The 23,577-nt window shown below is 44.0% G+C and overlaps 1 protein-coding gene across 1 annotated transcript; it reads left to right on the top strand.

Annotated features, from left to right (window-relative positions):
- The first annotated feature begins 11,895 nt into the window (after positions 1–11,895).
- Positions 11,896–14,888, top strand: LOC132388658 (zinc finger protein 420-like). Its single transcript, XM_059961029.1, has one exon. It carries the CDS (start codon positions 12,279–12,281, stop codon positions 13,944–13,946), a length of 1,668 nt encoding a protein of 555 aa, XP_059817012.1. The 5' UTR covers positions 11,896–12,278; the 3' UTR covers positions 13,947–14,888.
- Positions 14,889–23,577: the final 8,689 nt, after the last annotated feature.

Genomic DNA, 23,577 nt, shown 5'->3' with positions numbered 1-23,577 from the left:
CTCTCTTATGGTTCAGTCCACAGTCAGCGCTGTCAGCCTGTGACTGACGTCACAGGAAAAGCAGGCCATGTACTCAAAGACCCTCACAACCTGGGCATTCTCGCTGCAAACACGCTCCCCCATCGGGGATGAGATACAAAAGCCTTAAAGCGCGAACCACCCGGCTCAAGGATGGCTTCCTGTCTGTGGTTATAAGCCTCCTCACGCCGGCGCTCTTAAAGAAACAGTCACAGTACGACCGCAGGCTTGTAACAGCCGCAACACAACTTCCCGACTTTTGAACTCAATGTTTCAACTAATAAAGTCAACCATGTCTTTTGCCTTCTTAACCACCCGATCAATCTGTGCAGTTTCTTTCAGGGAGTCTAAGATCCCTCTGATCATCAACACTGTTCAGGGTTTTGCATTTAACAGTGTACTGTCGCATACATTCGACCTACCGAGCTGCCAAGATGATCATCACTAATCAAATCTCACTGAGATTTCTCAGGTCCTGTTGAATTCATTGCCAAGTGCACAAGTACGGGAAGGTACAGGTACAGAGAAACACTGACTTGTGGCAGCATCACAGGCAAGTACATTCAGATTACACACGGAACACAAATTATACGATTTTCCGTCAGTAACAATTTGTAAAAATGTTTCATGTCATTAACGTTATATAAAATACATTGTGTCATGATCAGTAGTAAAATGTACATTTTGTGTCAATAACAGGTTTGGAAATGTTGAATGTGCTATCTGTCTCCATTCCTCCTGTAATCCACAACCAGCTCCTTTGTTTTTGTCACAGTGAGTGAGAGGTTGTTTTCTTGACACCACTGTGTCGGGGTGATGACTTCTTCTCTTTGACTGCCTCGTTATTATTTGAGATTAGGCCAGTCAGTGTCGTGTTGTCAGCAAATTTAATTTAGCAGATTGGAGCTGTGGGCGGCAACACAAGTCATGGGTGCACAGAGAGTAAAGGAGGGGGCCAAAGAGACAACCCTGTGGGTTATGTGTGCTGAGGGTCAGAGAGACAGAGGAGATGGAGCCCACTCTTACCACCTGCCTGCGATCTGACAGGAAGTCCAGGATCCAGCGACACAAGGCAGGGTGAAGGCCGAGGTCTCTGAGCTTCTTGTCGATACTTCACGCCTTCGTATGGCTACTGCTCTGCCCATGACTGCAAGGAACTGCAGAGAACTTTGGAGAGCAGAGAACATCAGAGAAACAAGCCTCCCCTCCATGGACTCTTCCTACACTTCCCCTGCCTCGGAAAAGCAGGCCATGTACTCAAAGACCCTCACAACCTGGGCATTCTCGCTGCAAACACGCTCCCCCATCGGGGATGAGATACAAAAGCCTTAAAGCGCGAACCACCCGGCTCAAGGACGGTTTCCTGTCTGTGGTTATAAGCCGAATGAATGATAAAATGGTCTCGGCCTCACAATGTAACTCGACGTGACTCTGCACCATATGTCTATCTGCACTGCACTTTCACTGCAGCCATAATGCTTTGTTACAGTGGTTGTTTTGTAATTTTCATTTTTTCATTTTTTGTATCTTTTTTATTGGTCCATAATCTTCTGCAGCTGTAAAATGATTCAAAAACTGATCGTAAAATACAAAAATGGAAAAAAAAAAATATATAGAAAAATAAGGGGGAAAAGTACCCCAGCTAACTCGGAAAAAAACCCAGTAACCACAAAAAAAGGGGAAAAATCCATTAGGAATGACCCCTCCGGAGCAATACGTTTGACCATCATCTAAGTTTTTTTAAAAAAAGAATCATCAACCGTCATTTCATATTTATAAAATAATGGAAGGAAACCATATAGCATAATTCAAATTAAATGATATTTGGCAAAAGAACTCCATCTTCTCCCAAATTCGAATCGAGGATCAAAGGTTCTACTATTTTTTTTCCAAACTAAGACATAACATTCCTTGAGAAAACGATTCAATTAATGTAGGGGATGAAATATCTTTCCATTTTACTAAAGTAGCCCTTCTTGTCAGTAGTGTAACAAATGCAATTACATGTTGATCTGAAGATGAAATACCCTGAATATGATGTGGAGCTATTCCAAATAGAACAGTCAATCTATTAGGTTGTAAATTTATCTTCTGAGCTGTAGAACTTGTAGAAAATAAAGATTTCCAGAACTCTTTTAATGAAGAACATGACCAGAACATATGTGACAAAGTAGCTACTTCAGTTCTACATCTGTCTCAGCAATTGTCTATACTAGGAAATATTTTAGATAGTCTCTCCTTTGTTAAATAATAACGATGACCGGTTTTACATTGAATTAAACAATGGTTGGCACAAATAGAAGAAGAATTTACGTTTTTCAAAACTCGAAGCCAATCTTCATTAACAAAGGTCATAATAAGTTCTCTCTCCCAATCTTGTTTAGTCTTTAGTGATAGGTTCTCGTTTTGTAACAAAAATAAATTATAAATTCTGCCAATGGAACCTTTCACGAAGGGATTCACTTTCAAAATTGTATCCAACAAATCAGATTCTTGTAAACATGGAATCTTAGGTAAATATTGTTGTAAAAAAGTCTAAACTGAACATATTGCAAAGAAATGTGTATGAGCGAGAGAAAATTTGTCAATGAACTCTTCAAAGATCATAATGGACCATCACAAAATAAATCTGTAAAAGAATGGATCCCTTTATTTTTCCATAGGAGAAAAATGGGGTCAGTTGTTGAAGGTATAAATAAGAAGTTTCGATGTAAAAAACTAGTCATCTTAATTTGTTTAAATTTGTTAAAGAAACGAAACTGAACCTAAATCCGTACGGATTGTTTAATAACCGGGTAAAGATTTAAATTTGGAATTTTAGAGAGCTGTAAAGCTAATGGAGCTCCTAATATTGAAGTTAAATGAAATTCTTTAACTGCTTTTAATTCCAAATCAACCCATAATGGATTTTGGTTCCTATCAAGACAATATAACCAAAAACATAATTGTCTAATGTTCACAGCCCAATAATACAGTCTTAAATTAGGAAGTGCAAGTCCACCATCTTCTTCAGATTTTTGTAAATGATACTTATTAATTTATTGTTCCAAATAAAGGAAGAAATAAGTGAGTCAATTTGATCGAAATTTTTTTAGTTAAAAAGATAGGTATATTTTGAAAAATATATAAAAATCTAGGTAAAATCATTTTCACAACATGAATACGACCTATTAAAGAAAACGTAAGTGGATTCCATCTAGAAAATTGTTTCATGAAGTCCATTAAAGGAACTATCTTCGCTTTACAGTGATCTTTATATTTTTTAGTAACTATAATACCTAAATACCTAAATGTATTAACAGTTCTAAAAGGAATATCATTATATACACTACAGGGACATTTAATGGGAAACTACTCTTTTATTCAAGTTAAGTTTAAATCCAGAAAATTTAGCGAAATCTTTAAGTGTTTCCAAAAGTTTAGGAATTGATTCCTCAAAATTTGAAATAAAAACCAAAAGATCATCTACATAAAGAGAAATCTTATGTATGGTTCCATTCATAGAGATACCAAGAATATTTTTAGCTTCACGTAGTGTTATAGCTAAAGGCTCCAATACAAGATTAAATAATAAAGGGGTTAATGGACATCCCTGTCTAGTGCCACGAGAAAGTGAGAAAAAAAGAAGACCTGCAGTTATTAGGAATGACAAGCTCGATGGCGGCTTCCTGTCTGTGTTTAAAAGCCAAATGAATGATAAAATGGACTCGGCCTCACAATGTAACTCGACGTGACCCTGCACCATATGTCTATCTGCACTGCACTTTCTCTGCAGCCATAATGCTTTGTTACAGTTATTGTGTTGTCGTATATCAACTCAGTGAACTGTTGTAATGTATCGATCTGTGTGGATGGTCCGTCAGGCAAGATTTTCACTGTAGCTCAGTACATGATGATAATAAACGAATTCCCCATTTTAATTGTGTGGAAATATTAGACAGACTGAGCTTCTGCTCTGGAACCACAGAAGGAAACTGAACTGTTGTCATTTCTGTGGAAAGGAAATAAATGGAAAAGGATTCAATCTCTCACTATGATCTGCAGTAACTGGGATCAGGTGACCGGTGGTGGGTCTCCCAGATCAATATCAGAATCAGGTTTAATAACACCGGCATTTGTCATGAAATTCGTTGTCTCTGCGGCAGCAATAGAACTTAATTCATAACTATAGATTTTAACAATTATGATTTAATATAAGAATATAAATATTACATAGTTAAATTATATAAATAGGACAAAATGGAAAAAAAAAAACGATGTAATAAACTATTTTAATTGTGTGGAACTTTTTGACTGACCGGGTTGTTGATTTGGAAGTAGTGGAGTGAAGCTTAACTGAACTGTAGACATTTATGAGAAGCTCAGAGAAATAGAAAAGGCTAAATTCTCACATAAATGGGTCAGACACCCAGAAACATCGGCAGCACTTCAGCAGATAAAAACAGTGGAATGAAACATGCTGAAAATATTGCAGAAAAAAACCATATTGTCCAGCACAACGAGAAGATGTGACAGATCCGGATCTCACTGCCTTGTCTGAACGGGGAAAGATGAAGCTACACGTATAGGTGGAGCAGTGACCCGCAGATGCTGCAGATCTGCAGAAAAACGTGACAAGGAAACTGGATCGCGTGACCATTTTGGTCTCCCACCGCAGGCAGTGACTCCAGTTACCCACTACTCTCAAGAAGCAAGCTTGCCGCTCACATCTCCTCTCACCTTAAATGTATTAGACATTTCAACCCCCCGGAAAATTATATCGTATGTCCACTATATCTATTCGTCTTGTAATCTTATAAACGTCCATCCAGTCTCACCCCAGCCTGCGCCGCTCTGAAGAAAACAGCACAAGTTTGTCCAGTCTCTCGTTATAGCTCATGCCCTCTAATCCAGGCAGGGTCCTGGTAAACCTCTTCTGCGCCCTCTCCAAAGCCCCGACATCCTTCCGAGAATGGGGGCGACCAGAACTGTATGAAACACTCCAGATGTGGTCTAAATAGTTTTATGAAACTGTGTTACGAACTGAAACGTTTTAGAAACGAAACAGCAGCAATAAGAGTTCACACTGGAGTATGGTTTTGATGTTAAACCACTCTCTTTATTACTATCTACTTACAATATTGTAACAACGAAATAAAGGAAAGTTAACAGTATTATGGGTATATGTGTGTAAATATAACTCCTAGACTATCGGGACTGAGGGAACAAAGCTTAGAGTCTCGAGATGGTAAAGCAGGAAAGTTCAGTAATCCACGGAATAAATGATGGGAGAGCGATATTTGTAATCCAGGGTAAAACGTAGAGAAAAGGCCGTTACTTCAAAATAACCGTCGACGGCTCTTATCCGTTGAATCCGTCCACATATGAGTTATCAGCGAAAGTGACCTGTCAAAGGAATACCCTCTTCCAGGGGATACCACACGACATACCCAGGCAAGGGTTAACAGAATATATTCCAAAACCCACTCCTATGGATTATGCGAAGTGACAGCCACACACGTTCGTTGTGGTTCCGTGTACCGATGATCAACCCACTCTTGTGGACATAGGAGAGTTCCAAGCCTCAGCTGCGACTAACTGAAGCGATCAGCTTTTCCAGTCTCTCTCTCTCTCTCTCTCTCTCTCTCTCTCTCTCTCTCTCTCTCTCTCTCTCTCTCTCTCTCTCTCTCTCTCCACCCTCTCTCTCTCTCTCTCTCTCTCTCTCTCTCTCTCCCTCTCTCTCTCTCCACCCTCTCTCTCTCTCTCTCTCTCTCTCTTATGGTTCAGCCCACAGTTAGCGCTGTCAGCCTGTGACTGACGTCACAGTCCCGCCTCCTCACGCCGGCGCTCTTAAAGAAACAGTCACAGTACGACCGCAGGCTCGTAACGGCCGCAACACAACTTCCCGACTTTTGAACTCAGTGCTTCAACAAATAAAGACAACCATGCCATTTGCCTTCTTAACCACCCGATCAATCTGTGCAGTCTCTTTCAGGGAGCGATGCACTTGGAGTCTAAGATCCCTCTGATCATCAACACTATTCAGGGTTTTGCATTTAACAGTGTACTGTCGCATACATTCGACCTACCGAGCTGCCAAGATGATCATCACTAATCAAATCTCACTGAGATTTCTCAGGTCCTGTTGAATTTATTGCCCAGTGCACAAGTACGGGAAGGTACAGGTACAGAGAAACACTGACTTGTGGCAGCATCACAGGCAAGTACATTCAGATAACACACGGAACACAAGTTATACGATTCTCTGTCAGTAACAATCTATAAATATGTTTTATGTCATCAACAATATATAAAATACATTGCATCATGATCACTATTAAAATGCGCATTTTGTGTCAATAACATACTTGGACATGTTGAATTTGGTCCCTGTCTCCATTCCTCCTGTAATCCACAACCAGCTCCTGTGTTTTTGTCACAATGAGGGAGAGGTTGTTTTCTTGACACCACTGTGTCGGGGTGATGACTTCTTCTCTGTCGGCTGCCTCGTTATTGTTTGGGATTCGGCCGATCAATGTAGTGCCGTCAGCAAATCTAATTAGCAGTTTGGAACCCGCCACTGCAGCCCCACAGTGCACTATGTACTGATTGCAAAGCTACGAAATTGCATGTGAATAAACTCCCCTCCCCCAACTCCACTCTTTCTGCGTCACCAGCAGACTGGGACATCTTACATCTCGCTGCCTCCGCCAGGACATTAAACTGTGAACAACTGTGGTCAGGGACTGATCTCTGGGGAACTCCAAACGCTACCTCCTTCCAGTCTGAAAACGACCCACTCATCCAGACACACACTACCGGCAGATCGATCTCCAACGAAAATGCCTAATCACCTACTCCTGAGGGTCAATACCATTGCTGACTCTGAGTTCACCACCCGGGAGGGACATAATAATCAGAAAGTCTCTAGTCACAGCCGCGTAAATAAAATGTGATCTCAGTAGGTGTGTGGCGCATGCTCAGAATGCGAAGGAGACAGACAAACTGAGCCAAGTCACAGACTGATGAAGGGGAGGAATGATCCATTTTGACACAGAGCGGGAAGCAGAGAGTTTGATGTTCTGCCTGATGCCGGAACTGTGGCCAGTTAGAAGATGAAGTCTTGTTCCTCCAACTTGTTTTGAGTTGTGACAGTGTTTTTCTCAGAAGGCACCATGGAAACTAAATAATCTGAGTGGAAATGTTGTCCTTCACCCACTGACGTGGTTTGTAAACTTTTAACAGTGTAGAAAAGACAAAGGATTTGTGTATGGGAATCACAAACACAACAGCACGATAGTTCCGTTGTATCTGTCAGTTCACCAGCGCTTGAATGCCGCCGATCCTTGAATGTGGAGGCGGAGGTGGCGGAGAAGACAACGCTCCCTCTTGCGACAAGGAGAGCCCGAACATGTGTCCATGCCCGTGTCTGATTGGATACACTGCCATGACGTTGATAGCAGTGTGACGTCATTCACTGGCTCTCATTTTGGAAGGGATTCCGTCGGCTATCGCAGATACACCAACATCTTCGCTCTGGGAAGCGGCCGTTCACCTGCTCCGTGTGTGGGAAGAGACTCATTCAGTGAACCCACCTTGTGATGCTCCGGTGAGTTCGCAATAAATAGAGGCCACATGTCTGTCCGGAGTGAGCAAAGAGTTTTACTCACTCATCCCAGCTGCTGCAACACCAGCAACTTCACATCAGGGAGGAAGTTCAAATCAGCTCCGTGTTAAATGTTTAACCATCATGGTGACTGAAGGCAGCTGCAGGTTCATGAGGGACTGTTACTGTCAGATTCTGCAGTTCTTGCGGCTGCTCATCGCACCCAGGACTGAACCCTGGTCACTGAGCATTGGAGGAGTCTGTTCTGCTGATGTTAGCCTTAAACTAGACTGGTGTTTAATATTGTGGATCTGTGAAAGATAAATCAGTTTTGTTTCAAATCCCGTGTGTCAGGTACATACAGTCTCTACCACACTCACTGTGTACACTAGAGAGGCCATTCAGCCCATCTGGTTTCTGCCCATGTTTCTGTTTCATATCAGAATATCAAAATCTTTCCCTGCCGTTCCCCTATCACTCTCCCTGAGGTGACACGTTGCAACGAGTCATCACTCCGTGGGATAGGAGATTTCCTTTGAATATCATAGAATCATAGAAATCCACAACACATTACAGACGCTTTGGCCCACAATGTTGTGCCGACCATGTAACTTACTCTAGAAATTGCTTAGAATTACCCGACCGCATAGCCACCTGTTTTCCTAAGCTCCATGTACCTATCCAAGAGTCTCTTAAAAGACCCTATTGTATCCGCCTCTACCAACGTCGCTGGCAGTGCATTTCACTCACACATCACTCTTTGCTTAAAAGCCTTAGCTCTGACATGTCCTCTGTACCTACTCTCAAGCAGCTTAAACCTATTCCCCCTCGTATTAGTCGTTTCAGCCCTGGGAAAAAGCCTCTGGCTATCCACACGTCCAATGCCTCTCATCATCTTATACACCTGCATGAATTTCCTGCATGATTGTCTCCGGGCTGAACAAGACGATGAGCTCACTGTGGTTGTGACGTTGTTCAGGGCTCCGGACGAAGTTGGTTAAACTCCTTCTTCCCCGCTCTTTTCAACGTTTTGGGTCATTTTCACCAATTTTAAAGGACTGTGCCTCAGACAGCACAATTGTTACGGACCAGCAGCAATAGATCACTAATGGAGTCTGGTTTCGATGTGAAAACCACTATCTTTATCTGTATCTACTCCAAATATAAAAGATTAAACGAAATACACAGAAGTTAACAGTGCTGTGAGTATAAAAACTCCCAAACTATCAAGCTTAGGAAACAATGCTTAAAGTCTTAAGATGGTAAAGTGGAAAAGTTCAGTAATCCACGGAATAAGTGAGTGAGAGGAGAGGTTTGTAAATCCACTCGAAAATGTAGCATTTTGAGTGTGTGTGTGTCTCTGTATTTCCAGCAACTGCAGAATCTTCTGTGTTTTATATCTGCATTTTACTTTGGCATTGGATACACATTGATATTGAGTATATTGTTTATGGGAGCTTTCTGCGTTAAAACAGATGCAGATTTTTCTATACACACACGAAAAAAATGAGTTATGAATATTGAACCAGAGCCTGCAGAAATATTTAATGGCACCGGGATTACCCATAAGGCGGTGCGTTTAAAATTTCGCTGGCGCTGAAGCACCGAACAGATGCGCAGGCATCAGGGCCAATGACGTCGCAAAGCATGACGCATGCGCATGGTACACAGAAGGCCTTGGAAATAGCGTCTGCAGGTAAGATCGATTCTCTGTGTTTTTATCTTAAACACCGACTGAGGGACGATTCCTGTGATCTGCGGGCACCGTGACCCGGAATCCCGGGACAGTCCTGCCCTCTTCCCTCTCTCTCAGCCCCACGATCCGTACACGGGCCCCGGGGAGCTTCCGGCTGATGAGGGAATGGGAACCGATGGATCTCTCAGATAGAGCTGAGCTCCAACTATCTAAATGCAAGGATTAGGAACTCGGAGAAAGGGAACAAAATCTTTTACATCACCAGTTGAGAAAATCACCTTTGTTCTTTCCCCAATTACAAACAAGAGAACATCTGCAGATGCTGGAAATCCAAGCAACACAAATTGCTGGATGAACTCAGCTTTAGTACAGTTTTCCATAGATGCTGTCTGGCCTGCTGAGTTCCTTCAGCATTTTGTGTGTGTTCTTGCTCTGGACTTTTCTAGCGGTGAGAATATGTTTTGACCCATTCTCTCTGGGTACATAATGATATCAAACACCTTTGCCCTGGGCAACAAGTAGCTTTCAGTGCACAAATGTGCCAGACTCCAATGAGACAAACTACTGCCCTTCCCTTCATATTCATTGGCATTGCCATCACTGAGTTCACCACCGTCTGTCACTTGAGGGAGGGTTCAGGGGAAATATTTATGTAGCATACAGAAACTGGTGTTATCTGTGTGCATTGTGTTGATGCTAAAGTTGCTGGAGAATTTGCAAGTGGGAAGAAATGGAGTGCTAATTGGAAACCTGACTTTTTAAAGCATAATTTAGCAAGCAAATCACATATGGACAGTGTGCAAATGCTTTGGTGAGAAAATCCTTCATTACCCGTTACAGGCCTGCTACATAGGTTGTGTGAGAGTGCAGATGAACTGGATCAAACCCAGAGGAGATCAAAGTTCCTATTGACAGTGATTTGCCAGCTGTGAAAATGAATACCTCTCTATATAAAATTCACTGTGCACATCTTGTCACTGGGTAAAAAATGCACAGTACAAGATTTATCTGCACAACTGTTATTACAAATTAGAGGGGATATTGGAGGGAAGGAGGGGAGTCATCCAGTGTCCCTGATGCCCTCACCTACAAGATGTGCATCCAGCTGCAGCTTGTAACCCTGAACTTTAAGGAGTTGGAACTTGAAATGGATGAATTGCAGATCATCCAGGAGTTGGAGGAGGTGATAGATATGACATGAAGAGAGTTGAGTTACACCCAAGGTGCAGGGCACAGGAAACTGTGTGAGAGTCAGGAAGGGGAATGAGGTTAAATAGCCATCGCAGAGTACTTTGTTGCTATCCCGCACAACAGCAGGTGGACCACTTCAGACACTGTTGGGGGCAATTACTTTACAGAGGAAAGTTGAAGGGTTGATAGGAGACTTGTTAGTTAGGGGAACAGACCAAGAGGCAACTAATATCCTAGTGATAAGGCTTGCAAGAGGTAGCGTGGGGGGGGGGGGGGCGTGATGTGGTTTAAATAAGTTGTAGGAGGAATGGGAGCTAGAATGACAGAACATATAGTGGAGAGGGTGAATTGAATTGACTTTATTACAAATACCTTTCATACAGATCAGGAGTAGAAATATTTACATTACGTTACCATCTAAATGTGCAATGTGTAATTTAAATTAACTTATAATAATTAGTTTGTATATAGGCCAGTCAAGAAAACATAGAAATCAATTAATCAGTGGGATGGCCTGATAGAAGATGATATCCCGGAGCCTGTTGGTCCTTTTGCTGTGGTACCGTTTCCTGGATGGGAGCAGCAGGAACAGTTTGTGGTTGTGGTGAATTTGGTCCCTGATATCCCTTGGGCCATTTTTACACAAATCCACACCCTACCAACCAGGCTGCTATCCAAACTTTTTTTAAATGGTGAAACTGTGCTCATATTCACCACTTGTGCTGGCATCTCAATCCACACTCTCACAACCATTTCAGTAAAGAGCTTTTCCACATGTTCCCATTACATTTTCACCTTCCCCACTTACCCATGACCTCTGATTGTCATCCCACCCAACCTCGGTGGAAAAAGCCACTTGCATTTATTTACCCAATCTTCTCCTTCATCATTTTGTGTGCATCTGACAAATCCTCAAAGCAATGTGTAATTCCTTGTTTATGTTTAGTGCCTTTTCTAGGTGTACAGGATGATGAGGGGCATTGATCGTGTGCACAGCCAGAGGTTTGTTTTCCCAGGGCTGAAATGTGTGGAATGCACTGCCGGCTTTTTCGGTGAGAGTGTTTCAGTTACTGTGGGGCCAGGACCCCATGCAGCTCAGTGGGAACAGGGAATAATGCCAATGGAGAGAGTCAAACTAAGCCAGGTCACAGATCGGAGATGGCAGAAATGCCCCATTCTTATAGAGACAGGAAGAGCATCAGAGAGTTTGATGGTCATTCCAGATGCCAGCACTGTGCCCAGTTAGAAGATGAATTCTCTCTCCAACTTGAGTTGAATCTCACTGTAACAGTGTGATATCAATTCACAGCTTGACAACTCAGTGATCTCATCTGAAATGTTGTCCTGCACCCACTGATGGATTTTGTTCATCTTTTTACAGGTTACAAATCGCAAGGAATTTCTCTCCGGAAATCTAAAACACAACACACCAGTTTTGCTGTCTCTGTCCAGGTATTTAAGAAGTGGAGCAAGGGATTCACTCGATCATCATTCCCGCTCAGACTGCGGAGAGAGATTCACTCTATGATCTGACCAACTGCCACGGCTGTCATTTTGAACAGGCAATTCCCATTCATCTGCTCAGACAGTGGGAATGGATTCAGATGGACATTTCAACTGAAGGGACATCAATAAGTTCACACTGGGACAAGGCCATCCACCTGTTCTGTGTGTGAGAAGGGATTCAGTTGGTCTTCCCACCTGTTGACACACCAGTCAGTTCACACTGGGCAGAGGCTGGTCATCTGAAGAATTTGTGGGGAAGGTTTTACTCAGTCATCTGACCAAATGGTTCACCAGCGAGTCCACACTGAGGAGAGGCTGTTCACCTGCTCAGACTGTGGGAAGGGATTCACTAAGTCATCTAAACTGAAGCTACATCAGAGAGTTCACACTGGGGAGAGACCGTGTACTTGCTCGGACTGTGGAAAAGGATTCACTGGCTCATACCAACTGAAAGTACATCAAAGAATTCACACTGGAGAGAGGCCATTCACTTGCTCAGACTGTGGGAAGGGATTCACTTGCTCATCTAAACTGAAGGTCCATCAGCGAGTTCACACTGGGGAGAAGCCATTCACCTGCTCAGACTGTGGGAAGGGATTCACTCTGTCATCTAAACTGAAGGTACATCAGCGAGTTCACACTGGAGAGAGGCCATTCACCTGCTCAGACTGTGGGAAGGGATTCACTCAGTCATCCCACCTACAAGCACACAAGTCAGTTCACACTGGGGAGAGGCCGTTTACCTGCTCATACTGTGGGGAGGGATTCACTTTGTCATGGCAGCTACTGAGACACCAGTCTGTTCACACTGGGGCGTGGCCATTCACCTGCTCAGTGTGTGGGAAGGGATTCACTCAGTCATCCACGCTAATGGCTCACCAGCGAGTTCACACTGGGGAGCGGCCGTTCACCTGCTCCGTCTGTGGGAAGGGATTCACTTGTTCAACTGACCTGAAGGTGCATCAAAGAGTTCACACTGGGGAACGGCCATTCAGATGCTCAGACTGTGGGAAGGGATTCACTCGGTCATCTCACCTAACGGTTCATCAGCGCGCTCACACAGGGGAGCGACCGTTCACCTGCTCAGAATGTGGGAAGAGATTTACTCATTCATCCCACCTATTGGCACACCAGCGAGTTCACACAGGGGACCGGCCATTCACCTGTTCAGACTGTGGTAAGGGGTTCACTCGGTCATCTCACCTAATGGTTCATCAGCGAGCTCACACTGGGGAGAGGCCGTTCACCTGCTCTGACTGTGGTAAGGGATTCACTTGGTCATCTCAACTGAAGGTGCATCAGCGAGTTCACACAGGGGAGAGGCCATTCACCTGCTCAGACTGTGGGAAAAGATTCACTCATTCATCTCAAGTGAAGGTACATCAGAGAGTTCACACTGAGGAACGACCGTTCACCTGCTTAGACTGTGGGAAGGGATTCACTCTGTCATCTAAACAGAAGGTACATCAGCGAGTTCACACTGGGGAGAAGCCATACACCTGCTCAGACTGTGGGGAGGGATTCACTTTGTCATCGCAGCTACTGAGACACCAGTCTGTTCACACTAGCGAGAGGCCATTCAACTGCTCAGTGTGTGGGAAGGGATTCACTCAGTCATCCACACTAATGGCTCAGCAGCGAGTTCACACTGGGGAGCGGCCGTTCACCTGCTCGGACTGTGGGAAGGGATTCACTTGTTCAACTGACCTGAAGGTACATCAGAGAGTTCACACTGGGGAACGGCAGTTCAGATGCTCAGACTGTGGAAAGGGATTCACTCGGTCATCTCACCTAATGGTTCATCAGCGAATTCACACCGGGGAGAGGCCATTCACCTGCTCAGAGTGTGGGAAAGGATTCACTCAATCACACCACCTACAAAAACACTGGTCAGTTCACACTGGGGAGAAGCCATTCACAGACTCAAGCCTGAATTATACCTCTGTGTAGACGCTACAGTGTATGATACACAGTAGCCCACGCAAGTGGCCTATGCCATTGTGTGCATTTTTACTTGTGAGTTCGTGTGTCTGTGTTGCTCTGGCAAAACGCTAGTCGGCATTGGGGTTCTATGCTACTGTGTTGAATTGACTTGTGGAGTTGGGAATGATGGCGACTGCTGAGTTCATCTTGTTGGATTTGGAGCTAATAGATGCTGAATAAGAGTTATTGAAATTACTGCAGCGCAGAAAAGAGAGAAGTTTTTCCATTTCTTTGTGCAGTCCGTGACGTCCAAACTGATGTTTGTGGAAACTTCTTTGCACACATTTCATACCATTTGCAAGTCTTTATTATATACCAATGAAGAGTCGTACAAAAGTAGATATTTTCTGACTTCCTGACTTAAACTCTCCTCGATTTGGTCCATTTTCCAACTTTGAAGCAACAGGAAATCTCTCGGAGGAAATGTGCTGTTACCAAGCAGACCAATCACAGTTCTCGCGGTCTGTGACACACAGTTACATTTTCGTAAGGTGTGCTTTAGGCTACGGCGTACGGTATGGCCTGGAGTGCCGTGTCGGGTACGCGGCTACGCGGAGCGTAAAGTGAAGCATAATTCAGGCTTCAGTGTGTGGGAAGTGATTCACTCCGACATCTCAACTGCAGAGACACCAGTGAGTTCACACTGGGGAGAGGCCGATCTCATGCTCAGACTTTGGGAAGATATTCCCTCAGCAAAATCAACTTAATGTGCATCATTGAGTTCACACTGGGGAGAGATCGTTCACCTGCTGTGTATTTCAGAAGCGATTCACTCAGTAATCTAACCCTGTGCAACTCTTACTTCGGCTAGCAGCTAAATATAGGGGGTGATATCCCTCAGCCCGGCCAAACGTAAGAAATCTTGTTTGGGTGGATGCTGTGTGATGTATCCCCTGTTACAAATCAGTATCCCTGCAGTAACAAACGATACACAATATGTGATTAAACGACTGAGATGTATAATTCTTACTCTGACTAGATGGTTAGTGAAGTAACGAAAAAGAAAGAAAAAGGGCCCACTCTCTCTTCTTCTCAACTCTCCCCAGCAAAAGACCATGAAAATCTCTCTTCCAGACTCACAAGGAAGATCATTTCTGTCATTGGGTTGTCCCACACTCCAAAACCCTGTTATCTCTAGTTGTACCCTAAACATTGCTGCTGCAGAGAAGCCATTACCTCAACAGTGTAACATTGCAGAGAGTCCACTGCATCAGCAGTGAAACCTTACAGCGCATTACACTTGTGACACACTACCGGGTTCACACTGCGGAGTAAGTTTCAATAAGCTGCATGCTGGATATTTGTCCATCACCATTGCTGAATGCAATTTCGAGAGTGGTTGTGTTACGTACCCCATAACTGGGTGTCTGACCAGCAAAGATAGAAGAATCTGTTGGAGTCTGGGGGTACTATTTTCAAACATTGTTTATTAGTAAAATATACAAATCAATATCAATAATGCAAATATATAGATAATACACGTTAGCAATACTAAACCTAAATGTGTGGGTATAATAATAATCAATAATAAACAAGCTCTATCGATGTCTAGAGGATAATGAATTGTCATATGTGAATATAAAGTTCAGTTCAGTTCATACGTGCTGAGGTAGTTGTTGGTTCTTGTGTTTTAGTTGTTGGAGAGAGAAAGAGAGAGCGAGCGAACAGTGACAGCTACAGTCAGTCAAACCTTCCTTTACATTCTCGATCCGTCGATGTTTTGTGGCCATTCAGGTATGACCCCTCTGTCCTTCAGCTAGACCGTTCTTCTGCGGTGGACTCGTCACCCAGGCAAGGGTGGACACACACACAAGCCCCCACCGGCCCTGCTATAACACTGAGTTAAACTGACCGATTTTTTGTTCGGTCCCCGATGCCCCACACCTTCCCGTGGGTTCCAACACTCAAGCAGTGCTCACTAGTGTGTCTGGAGTGTCTGAGGGGTGTCTCCCCAGACCTCACTTTTATCCCCACTCACGGGGTCTCAGGTGTCAATCAGATTTGAATGTCTGTGTCCATCAAACCAGCCCACTCCGGCTGTCCACTGAGGAATTTTAATGAACAGAATAGTACCAAGTAAACAGCCCTCTCCGGAGCCATAATTCTTGCAGGAGTCATAATATGGTGGAACAACAAGTCTCTCACTCCCGGTGTTGTCTCTCCCTTATCTGAAGCAAATGTTCCAGTCCCAGTATGTTTTCCCTTTGTCTCTCTTTCTCTCTCATTAGCAGCGTGGTAACAATAACAGTTTGTGATTCTCCCCGGGGGGGGGCATGGGCAACTCTGCACCCTCCTGCCCATCAGAGCTGTTCATCCTTCGTAGCAGTTGTCGGTGCTGAACTCTGCAATTATTGCTGCTGCTCACCACACCCAGTTCTGCACCCTGGCCACTGGGCACGGGAGGAGTTTCATCTGCTGCATATTCATCTTTAATGGGACTAGATCTGTGACAAATAAATCAGTTGTATTTAAACACTGTCTCTGGTACTTAGTGAATTTATAACACACCTAGTGTACAGTAGAGAGTCAACTCAGGCCGGCTGGACCTGATTCTGTTCCACAACAGATCTTTCAAATCCTCCCCTGATGTCCACCTCTGTGGTGATGGGTTCCAAATTGTCATCACTCTGGGTGAAGAAGTTTCCCTTGAATTTCCTGCAGACTGAAGAAGTCGAGCTGACTGTAGTTCTGTCTGAGATGTTCTTCGCCCCTCAAATCTCTGGCTGAGGAAGAATGACATTGGGAGTGAATGTCCTTATTCAGGGCTCATTTGTCACCATCTCGTCTGCTCAGATCGTTGGGATGTCTCCCATGGAGGGTCGTACTCATTCCAGTGGTTAATGTTTGCTTCCAGAGTGGTGATTCATTTCTCTGAGTTGGCCGCTCATTTAAGTTTTCTGGTCTGTATTTCTTATCACGATTGCATATACACACATGGAGTGCGGAATCCTGTTCATTTTGGATGAAAACATATCTGAGGGGTGATTGATATGTTCGTGGCCTTGGTTAGAAGGAGTCAATTTTAGAAAACCTAGCACATTTATTTCTCAACGTGGTCCCGTCCTACATTTACACACTTAATCCAGCAGTGGCTTGCAAAGGTTTGGGCATCCCTGGTCAAAATTTCTATTACTGTGAATAGCTCAGCGAGTAAAAGATGACCTGATTTCCAAAAGGCATAAAGTCAAAGATGACACATTTTTTAATATATTTTAAGCAAGATTACATTTTTATTTACATCTTTTACAGTTTCAAAATAACAAAAAAGTAAAAGGGCCCGAAGCAAAGTTTGGGCACCCTGCATGGTCAGTGCTTAGTAACACCCCCTTTTGCAAGTATCACAGCTTCTAAACGCTTTCTTGTTTGGGTAAATGTCTGGGATCAGTCATAAACAGCAAAGTACTGATGTGGAAATTACAAATCAGAATATTATTAGAGTCACAGAGCCAAGCAGCATTGAAACAGGCCCTTCAGCCCTTCCAGTCAATGCTGACCTGTTTTTGTTGTTACTGCCTGATTCCAGCTACCTACACCAGAGCCTCCATACACCTCCCATCCACGTCCTCACCCAAATTCCTCTTTAGAGTCTAAATCAAACCCACATCCTCCACTTCCTCTGGCAGCTCATTCCACACTCTCACCAACCTCTGACTGAAGAATTCCCCTTCAGATTCCCCGAAAATAATTCACTTTCACCCTGAACATATGTCCAATGTCAAGGTGAGAGGTAGTACGGGGCAGAGAGGGAAGATAGTAAGGGGAGGGGTTGGTCGAGTGCGGAGAGGGAAACAGAGTGGAGAGTTTATACTTAATATCTTTCAGAAAAAAACAATTGTTTGAACTTGCTGCAAACCTCCTCTCCATATCCTGTGCATTCTTAACCAGATTATTGATCCAGATGACAAGTAGCAATGCGTGATGTTCAAAGTAAATTTTATTATCAGAGCACACATATGCCACCACATACAACCCTGAGTTTGTTTTCCTAAAGGAACACTTAGCAAATCTATAGAATAGTAACAGGATCAATGAAAGATCAATTGGAGCACTAATTCAACAAACTGTGCAAATGCAAATATCATTAAATATCAATGAATAATGAGAGTAATGGGGTGTAACCGTGGGGAACCTCACTAGGCCCAGGCCTCGAGTCCAATAAACAGCCTCCCACCATCACTCTCTGCTTCCTACCAGCAAGACAACTGTGCATCCAGTGAGCCAGCTCTCCCTGGATCCCGTGTGATCTGACTTTCCACAGGAACTTACCATGTGAACCTTATCAAGGGCCTCACTGATGCCCAAATAGGCCATGATCCTTGGACAGAGGTGTCACCAATGAGACGGAATAGATTTAAGCAGAGGATGAGGAGTTTTAGAGGGATCTGAGGAAGAGATTTTTCACTCAGAGCGTAGCTGAAATCTGGAACACACTGCCTGAGGTGGTGGTGGAGGCAGGACCCTTCACAACATTTACGAACAGGATGAGCATTGAAACTACCGAGATACAGTCAGCTGTGAACCAAAGGCTGATAAATGGGACCAGAGTAGACAGTGAGTGGATGGTCAGAACAGTTATGGCCGGCCAAAGGCCTGTTTCCGTGTTTTCGTGCACAGAAATGACAACAGTTTAGTTTCCTTCTGAGGTTCTAGAACAGAAGCTCTGTCTGTCTAATATTTCCACACAATTAAAATGGGGGATTTGTTTGTCATCATCACGTACTGAGCTACAGAGAAAATCTTGCCTGACGTACCATCCACACAGATCGATACATTGCAACAGTACATTGTGCTGAAATACGACAAAACAATAATAGTAACAAAGCATTATGGCTGCAGAGAAAGTGCACTGCAGATAGAGATATGGTGCAGGGTCACGTCGAGTTACATTGCGAAGCGAGTCCATTTTATCATTCATTTGGCTTATAACCGCAGACAGGAAGCCGTCCTTGACCCTGGTGGTACATGCCTTTAGGCATTGGTTTGCAGCAATAATATCCCAGGTTGTGGGGATCTTTGAGAGCATGGTCTGCTTTTCAGTTGCAGGGTAAGAGTAGGAAGATTCCATGGAAAGCAGGCTTGTTTCTCTGCTGTTCGCAGATGAGACCCAAGTTCTCTGCAGTTCCTTGCAGTCATGGGCAGAGCAGCAGCCATACGAAGACGTGAAGTATCGACAAGATTCTCAGGGACCTCGGCCTTCACCCTGCCTTGTGTAGCTGGATCCTGGATTCCTGTCAGATCGCCGGCAGGTGGTAAGAGTGAGCACCCTCACCTCTGTCTCTCTTATCCTCAGCACACATTGCCCTCAAGGTTGTCTCCTCGGTCCCTCCTTTACACTCTGTTTACGCATGACGTGTGGCCACCCACAGCTCCAAACAGCTAATCAAATTTGCTGACGATAGTACAATGATTGGCCTCATCTCAAATAACAATAAGGCAAGCTACAGAGAAGTCATCACCCTGACACAGTGGTGTCAGCAAAACAATCTCTCCCTCACAGTCGCAAAAACAAAGGAGCTGGTTGTGGACTAAAGGAGGAACGGAGACAGGGTAGCCCCTATTGATATCAGTGGATCTGGGTTTGAGAGGGTGTACAGCTTTAAGTTCCTCAGCATCCACATCACCGAGGATCTCACATGGTCAGGACAAACCAGCTGTGTAGTGAAAAAGGCACAGCGGAGTCTCTTTCACCTCAGACCACTGGGGACACGAGTCACCCCAACCAGAAACTGTTCCAGCTGCTACAATCCGGGAAACCGTACCCCAATATAAAAGCCAGGAACCCAACAGGATCCGGGACAGCTTCTTCCACCAGGCTATGAGAATGATTAATTCATGCTGACAAAATCGTATTTCTATGTTATATTGATGAACATACTATGTATTAGAAATTACTATAAATTGCACATTGCATATTTAGATGGAAACGTAAAGATTGTTACTCAGTATATGAAGGATGTAAGTAATAGTGTCCACTCAATTCCTTGCCCATCTGGGATAACCACTGTCCAACCTATATCCCACCACCTCAATGATATATATCAGCCATCTTGTTCAACCTCTGTCCAGTCTGTATCTCACCACCTCAATGATATATATCAACCATCTTGCTCAATCTCTGTCCGGGCTGTATCCCACCACTTCAATGATATATATCAACCATCTTGTTCAATCTCTGTGCAGTCTGTATCTCACCACCTCAATGATATATATCAGCCATCTTGTTCAACCTCTGTCCAGTCTGTATCTCACCACCTCAATGATATATATCAACCATCTTGCTCAATCTCTGTCCGGGCTGTATCCCACCACTTCAATGATATATATCAACCATCTTGTTCAATCTCTGTGCAGTCTGTATCTCACCACCTCAATGATTATATATCAACCATCTCTCCTCTACAGTTGTCTTCATTGTGACGTATTTTGCCTCACCTAGTTAATTCGGAAATCAGTGTTTGTTACCTGGAACTAACGGAGGGTTTATTGAATACAGCACCCGGTAGGGTAAAGACATCCATTACGATTTTAGCTTCAACGTTAAAATATCCGCTGATTTAATCTTTGTCGGAAGGAGGTTTGGAAGCAGAGACAACAGATTGATAGTGATGTAGGAAGGATGTTGTGTGCATTGACTGCGTTATCCCTGTATTGGATTGAAGAGAAAACGAATGAATGTGGGTATTACATTTGTGCTGCTTTGTTCAGCCTGTCACAAATATCTTGTAATCAGTCAATAGTTGTGCATAATTTAAAGTAAAAAGAGAAAATTCTGGAACCGTTCAGCAGATCGGGCAACATCTTGGACAGTACCAGTTCTGATACCGGGTCTTCCACAGTTTCTGTTTCCACAGATCCAATCTGATGTACCGAGTTTCCAGCACTTTACTTTCAATTTTATATTTAAAACGTTTTATTCCTATTAGCCGACAGGAAATGTGATGGACAATTGTTCTAGGCAAGATCTCATTGAACAATAGGATAATGATAAAATGTGTTCAGTTTAGCTGGTGGAGACAATGTGAAACGTTATACCCGCCTGCTGTTGCCCCGAGCACAGGTTTTCCAGCCCGCTCTTTGGCCCAGTCAGAGGTTCATCAGTTTCCCGTTCTGACACAGGCTGATGTCGGAGTGTTGGTGTTTGAAGTCTGAATGGCCGAGACACCTCAGCATATTACTGGCAACAAGGACTCCTGGGCGAGTTGCTGCTTGAGCTGTAACCCTGGGAAACACGGGGCCTATGTAGCTGTCAGTATCGGGGATTTGGCCCAGGTCAGTACTTCCACAGATGGCGGCTGGATATTCCTCCTTTCACACTGAATCAAAAACATCGGGGTGCTGGGCATTGGTTGTGGGGAACTTTCTAAATACTCCACGCAGTGTGAGATGCGGGGACGATGTGTGAGGTTTCGGGGGTTGGTGAGTGGCAAATCCAGCAGTGTGACCCTGTGAGGTTAGGTCCTGAGATATCACAGTTTTAGATCCAAGTACAATGGACCCGGGGTTCAAGCTGCCCAGGTTTATGAGATGTTGAGCCAGTATTTCTGTTCTGTGCTCAGATGTTTGTTTCGGGAGTTTCTTTGGAAGAAGTGACTGTCATACCGAGGAGAGGATGAGTTACCATCCCATCCCTCACAGTGACAGGTTGTGAGTAACTGGGCTGTAGCGTGTTTGCAACAGTAGAAATAGACCCGTGAGTTTGGTTTTCAAACTGTGCTTGGAAATCGCCCCTCATTGTCTCCTGTCTGTCAGTCGTTCGAAATGAAGCAGATGTGTTCAGTACAACTGTGGCTCAAGTGGTTCACAAGAGTAATCTCAGGAACGAGAGGGTTTCTGTACGAGGGGTGATTGATAAGTCCGTGGCCTATGGTGGAAGGAATTCAAACTTTATGGATAATCACATATAATCACATATCAGAGTTGATCTGAATGTGCATGTAACAAGAGCTGTCTAACTCGTCTCATTCGACCTTAGGACATGAACTTATCAATCACCCTTACTGTCGACCAACTCTGGAGGTCCAAGATGTCGAATTCTGCAAAGAAGGGATTCGTTTGCTCCACGACCTCTGGACTAAACCTGTAAATGTAGGCGGGGACTATGTTGAAAAATAAATGTGCTGGGTTTTCTAAACCAAGGGTCACGAACGTATCAATCACCGCTCGTATGGCAAGCATTTCATGACTCTGAGCTTGTACTCTATAGAGTTCAGAAGTATAGGGGTGGACGGGATCTTATCTAAACCCACAGAATACTGAACAGGCTGGATACAGTGGACACGTGCAAGATGTTTCCATCAGATGGACAGTCTGGGGTCTGAGAAAAAGCCTCGGAATAAACAAGCTTCCCTTTAAAACTCAGAGAAACCTCTTCAGCCAAAGAGTGATCGATCTGTGGAGTTTGTTGCAACAGATGGTGATTGGGGCTGTCACTGGGTATATTCACGGCAGAGGTTAATATATTATTGATCGCTAACTGTTGTCATGTTTTGTTAACCAGAACTATCAGAGTATTATTGAAAACAGCACGTTAAAAGCAGACTTTACAATTTTAACTTCTTCGAATCAAAATGGCTGCAGTGTTAAACTTTGTCATAACGAAACTCACAGCATACGATGTTGAGTTTGTTATTTCCCTTTTCGGTTATTTTCGGTGAGCCACTTCCTCCGTTTCCAGGGTAACGGCCCACCAGAGCTGCAAGAAGAGTTCCACATTTTTTATCGCTCTGTGTTCACTGCCTCTCAGCGTAGGGAGAGTGGCCTCGGGAGTAAATGCAGCAGTATGATAGTGGGAGGAAAGGATGCTGTGAGCATTGACTGTATGGGATGAACTGAGAACACAGAAGCAGAGAAACATAGAGAACCCATAACATAATACACAGGCCCTTCGTCCAACAGTGCTCTCTCAAACATGAACAGACGTTAGAGATTTCCTGGGGTTAACCATCAGCCCTCTTCTTTTTATCTCCATGTACCTATGCAAAAGTCTGTTAAAAGGCCCTGTTGTATCCGCCTCCACCACCGTCGCCGGCAGCCCATTCCACGCACTCACCATTCTCTGCGTAAAAGAACTTACTCCTGACATCACCTCTGTACCTTCTCCCAAGCATCTTAAAACTGTGCGCTGTCGTTAGCCATTTCAGCCCTGAGAAAAAGCCTCTGACTATCCACACGATCTATGTCCCTGATCATCTTATACACCTCTATTAGGTAACTTCTCATCCTCCATCTGTCCAAGAAGAAAAGGCCAAGTTCACTCATCCTATTCTCATAAGGCATGCTCCTCAATCCGGAAAAATCCTTGTAAATCTCCTGTGCACCCTTTCTATGGCTTCGACATCCTTCCTGTAGTGAGGCGACCAGAACTGCACTCCAAGTACAGTACTCCTGAAGTGGGGCCTGAACAGGGTCCTATATAACAGTAACATTACCTCTTGGCACTTGAACTCAATCTCAAGGTTGATGAAGGCCAATACAATGTATGCCTTCTGAACCACACAGTCAGGCTGCGCAGCATTTTTGAGTGTCCTATGGACTCAGACCCCAAGATCCCCCTGATCCTCCTCACTGCCAAGAGTCTTATCATTCATACTATATTCTG

Source organism: Hypanus sabinus, unplaced genomic scaffold, assembly GCF_030144855.1.
Source record: "Hypanus sabinus isolate sHypSab1 unplaced genomic scaffold, sHypSab1.hap1 scaffold_375, whole genome shotgun sequence".
NCBI lineage: Eukaryota > Metazoa > Chordata > Chondrichthyes > Myliobatiformes > Dasyatidae > Hypanus > Hypanus sabinus.
The sequence above is the reverse complement of the archived record's forward strand: the minus strand, read 5'-3'. Positions and strand labels throughout refer to the sequence as shown.

What these genes read in the sequence shown, in the direction of transcription:
- LOC132388658 (XM_059961029.1), top strand. Translation starts at nt 12,279, where the DNA reads ATGGTTCACCAGCGAGTCCACACTGAGGAGAGGCTGTTCACCTGCTCA.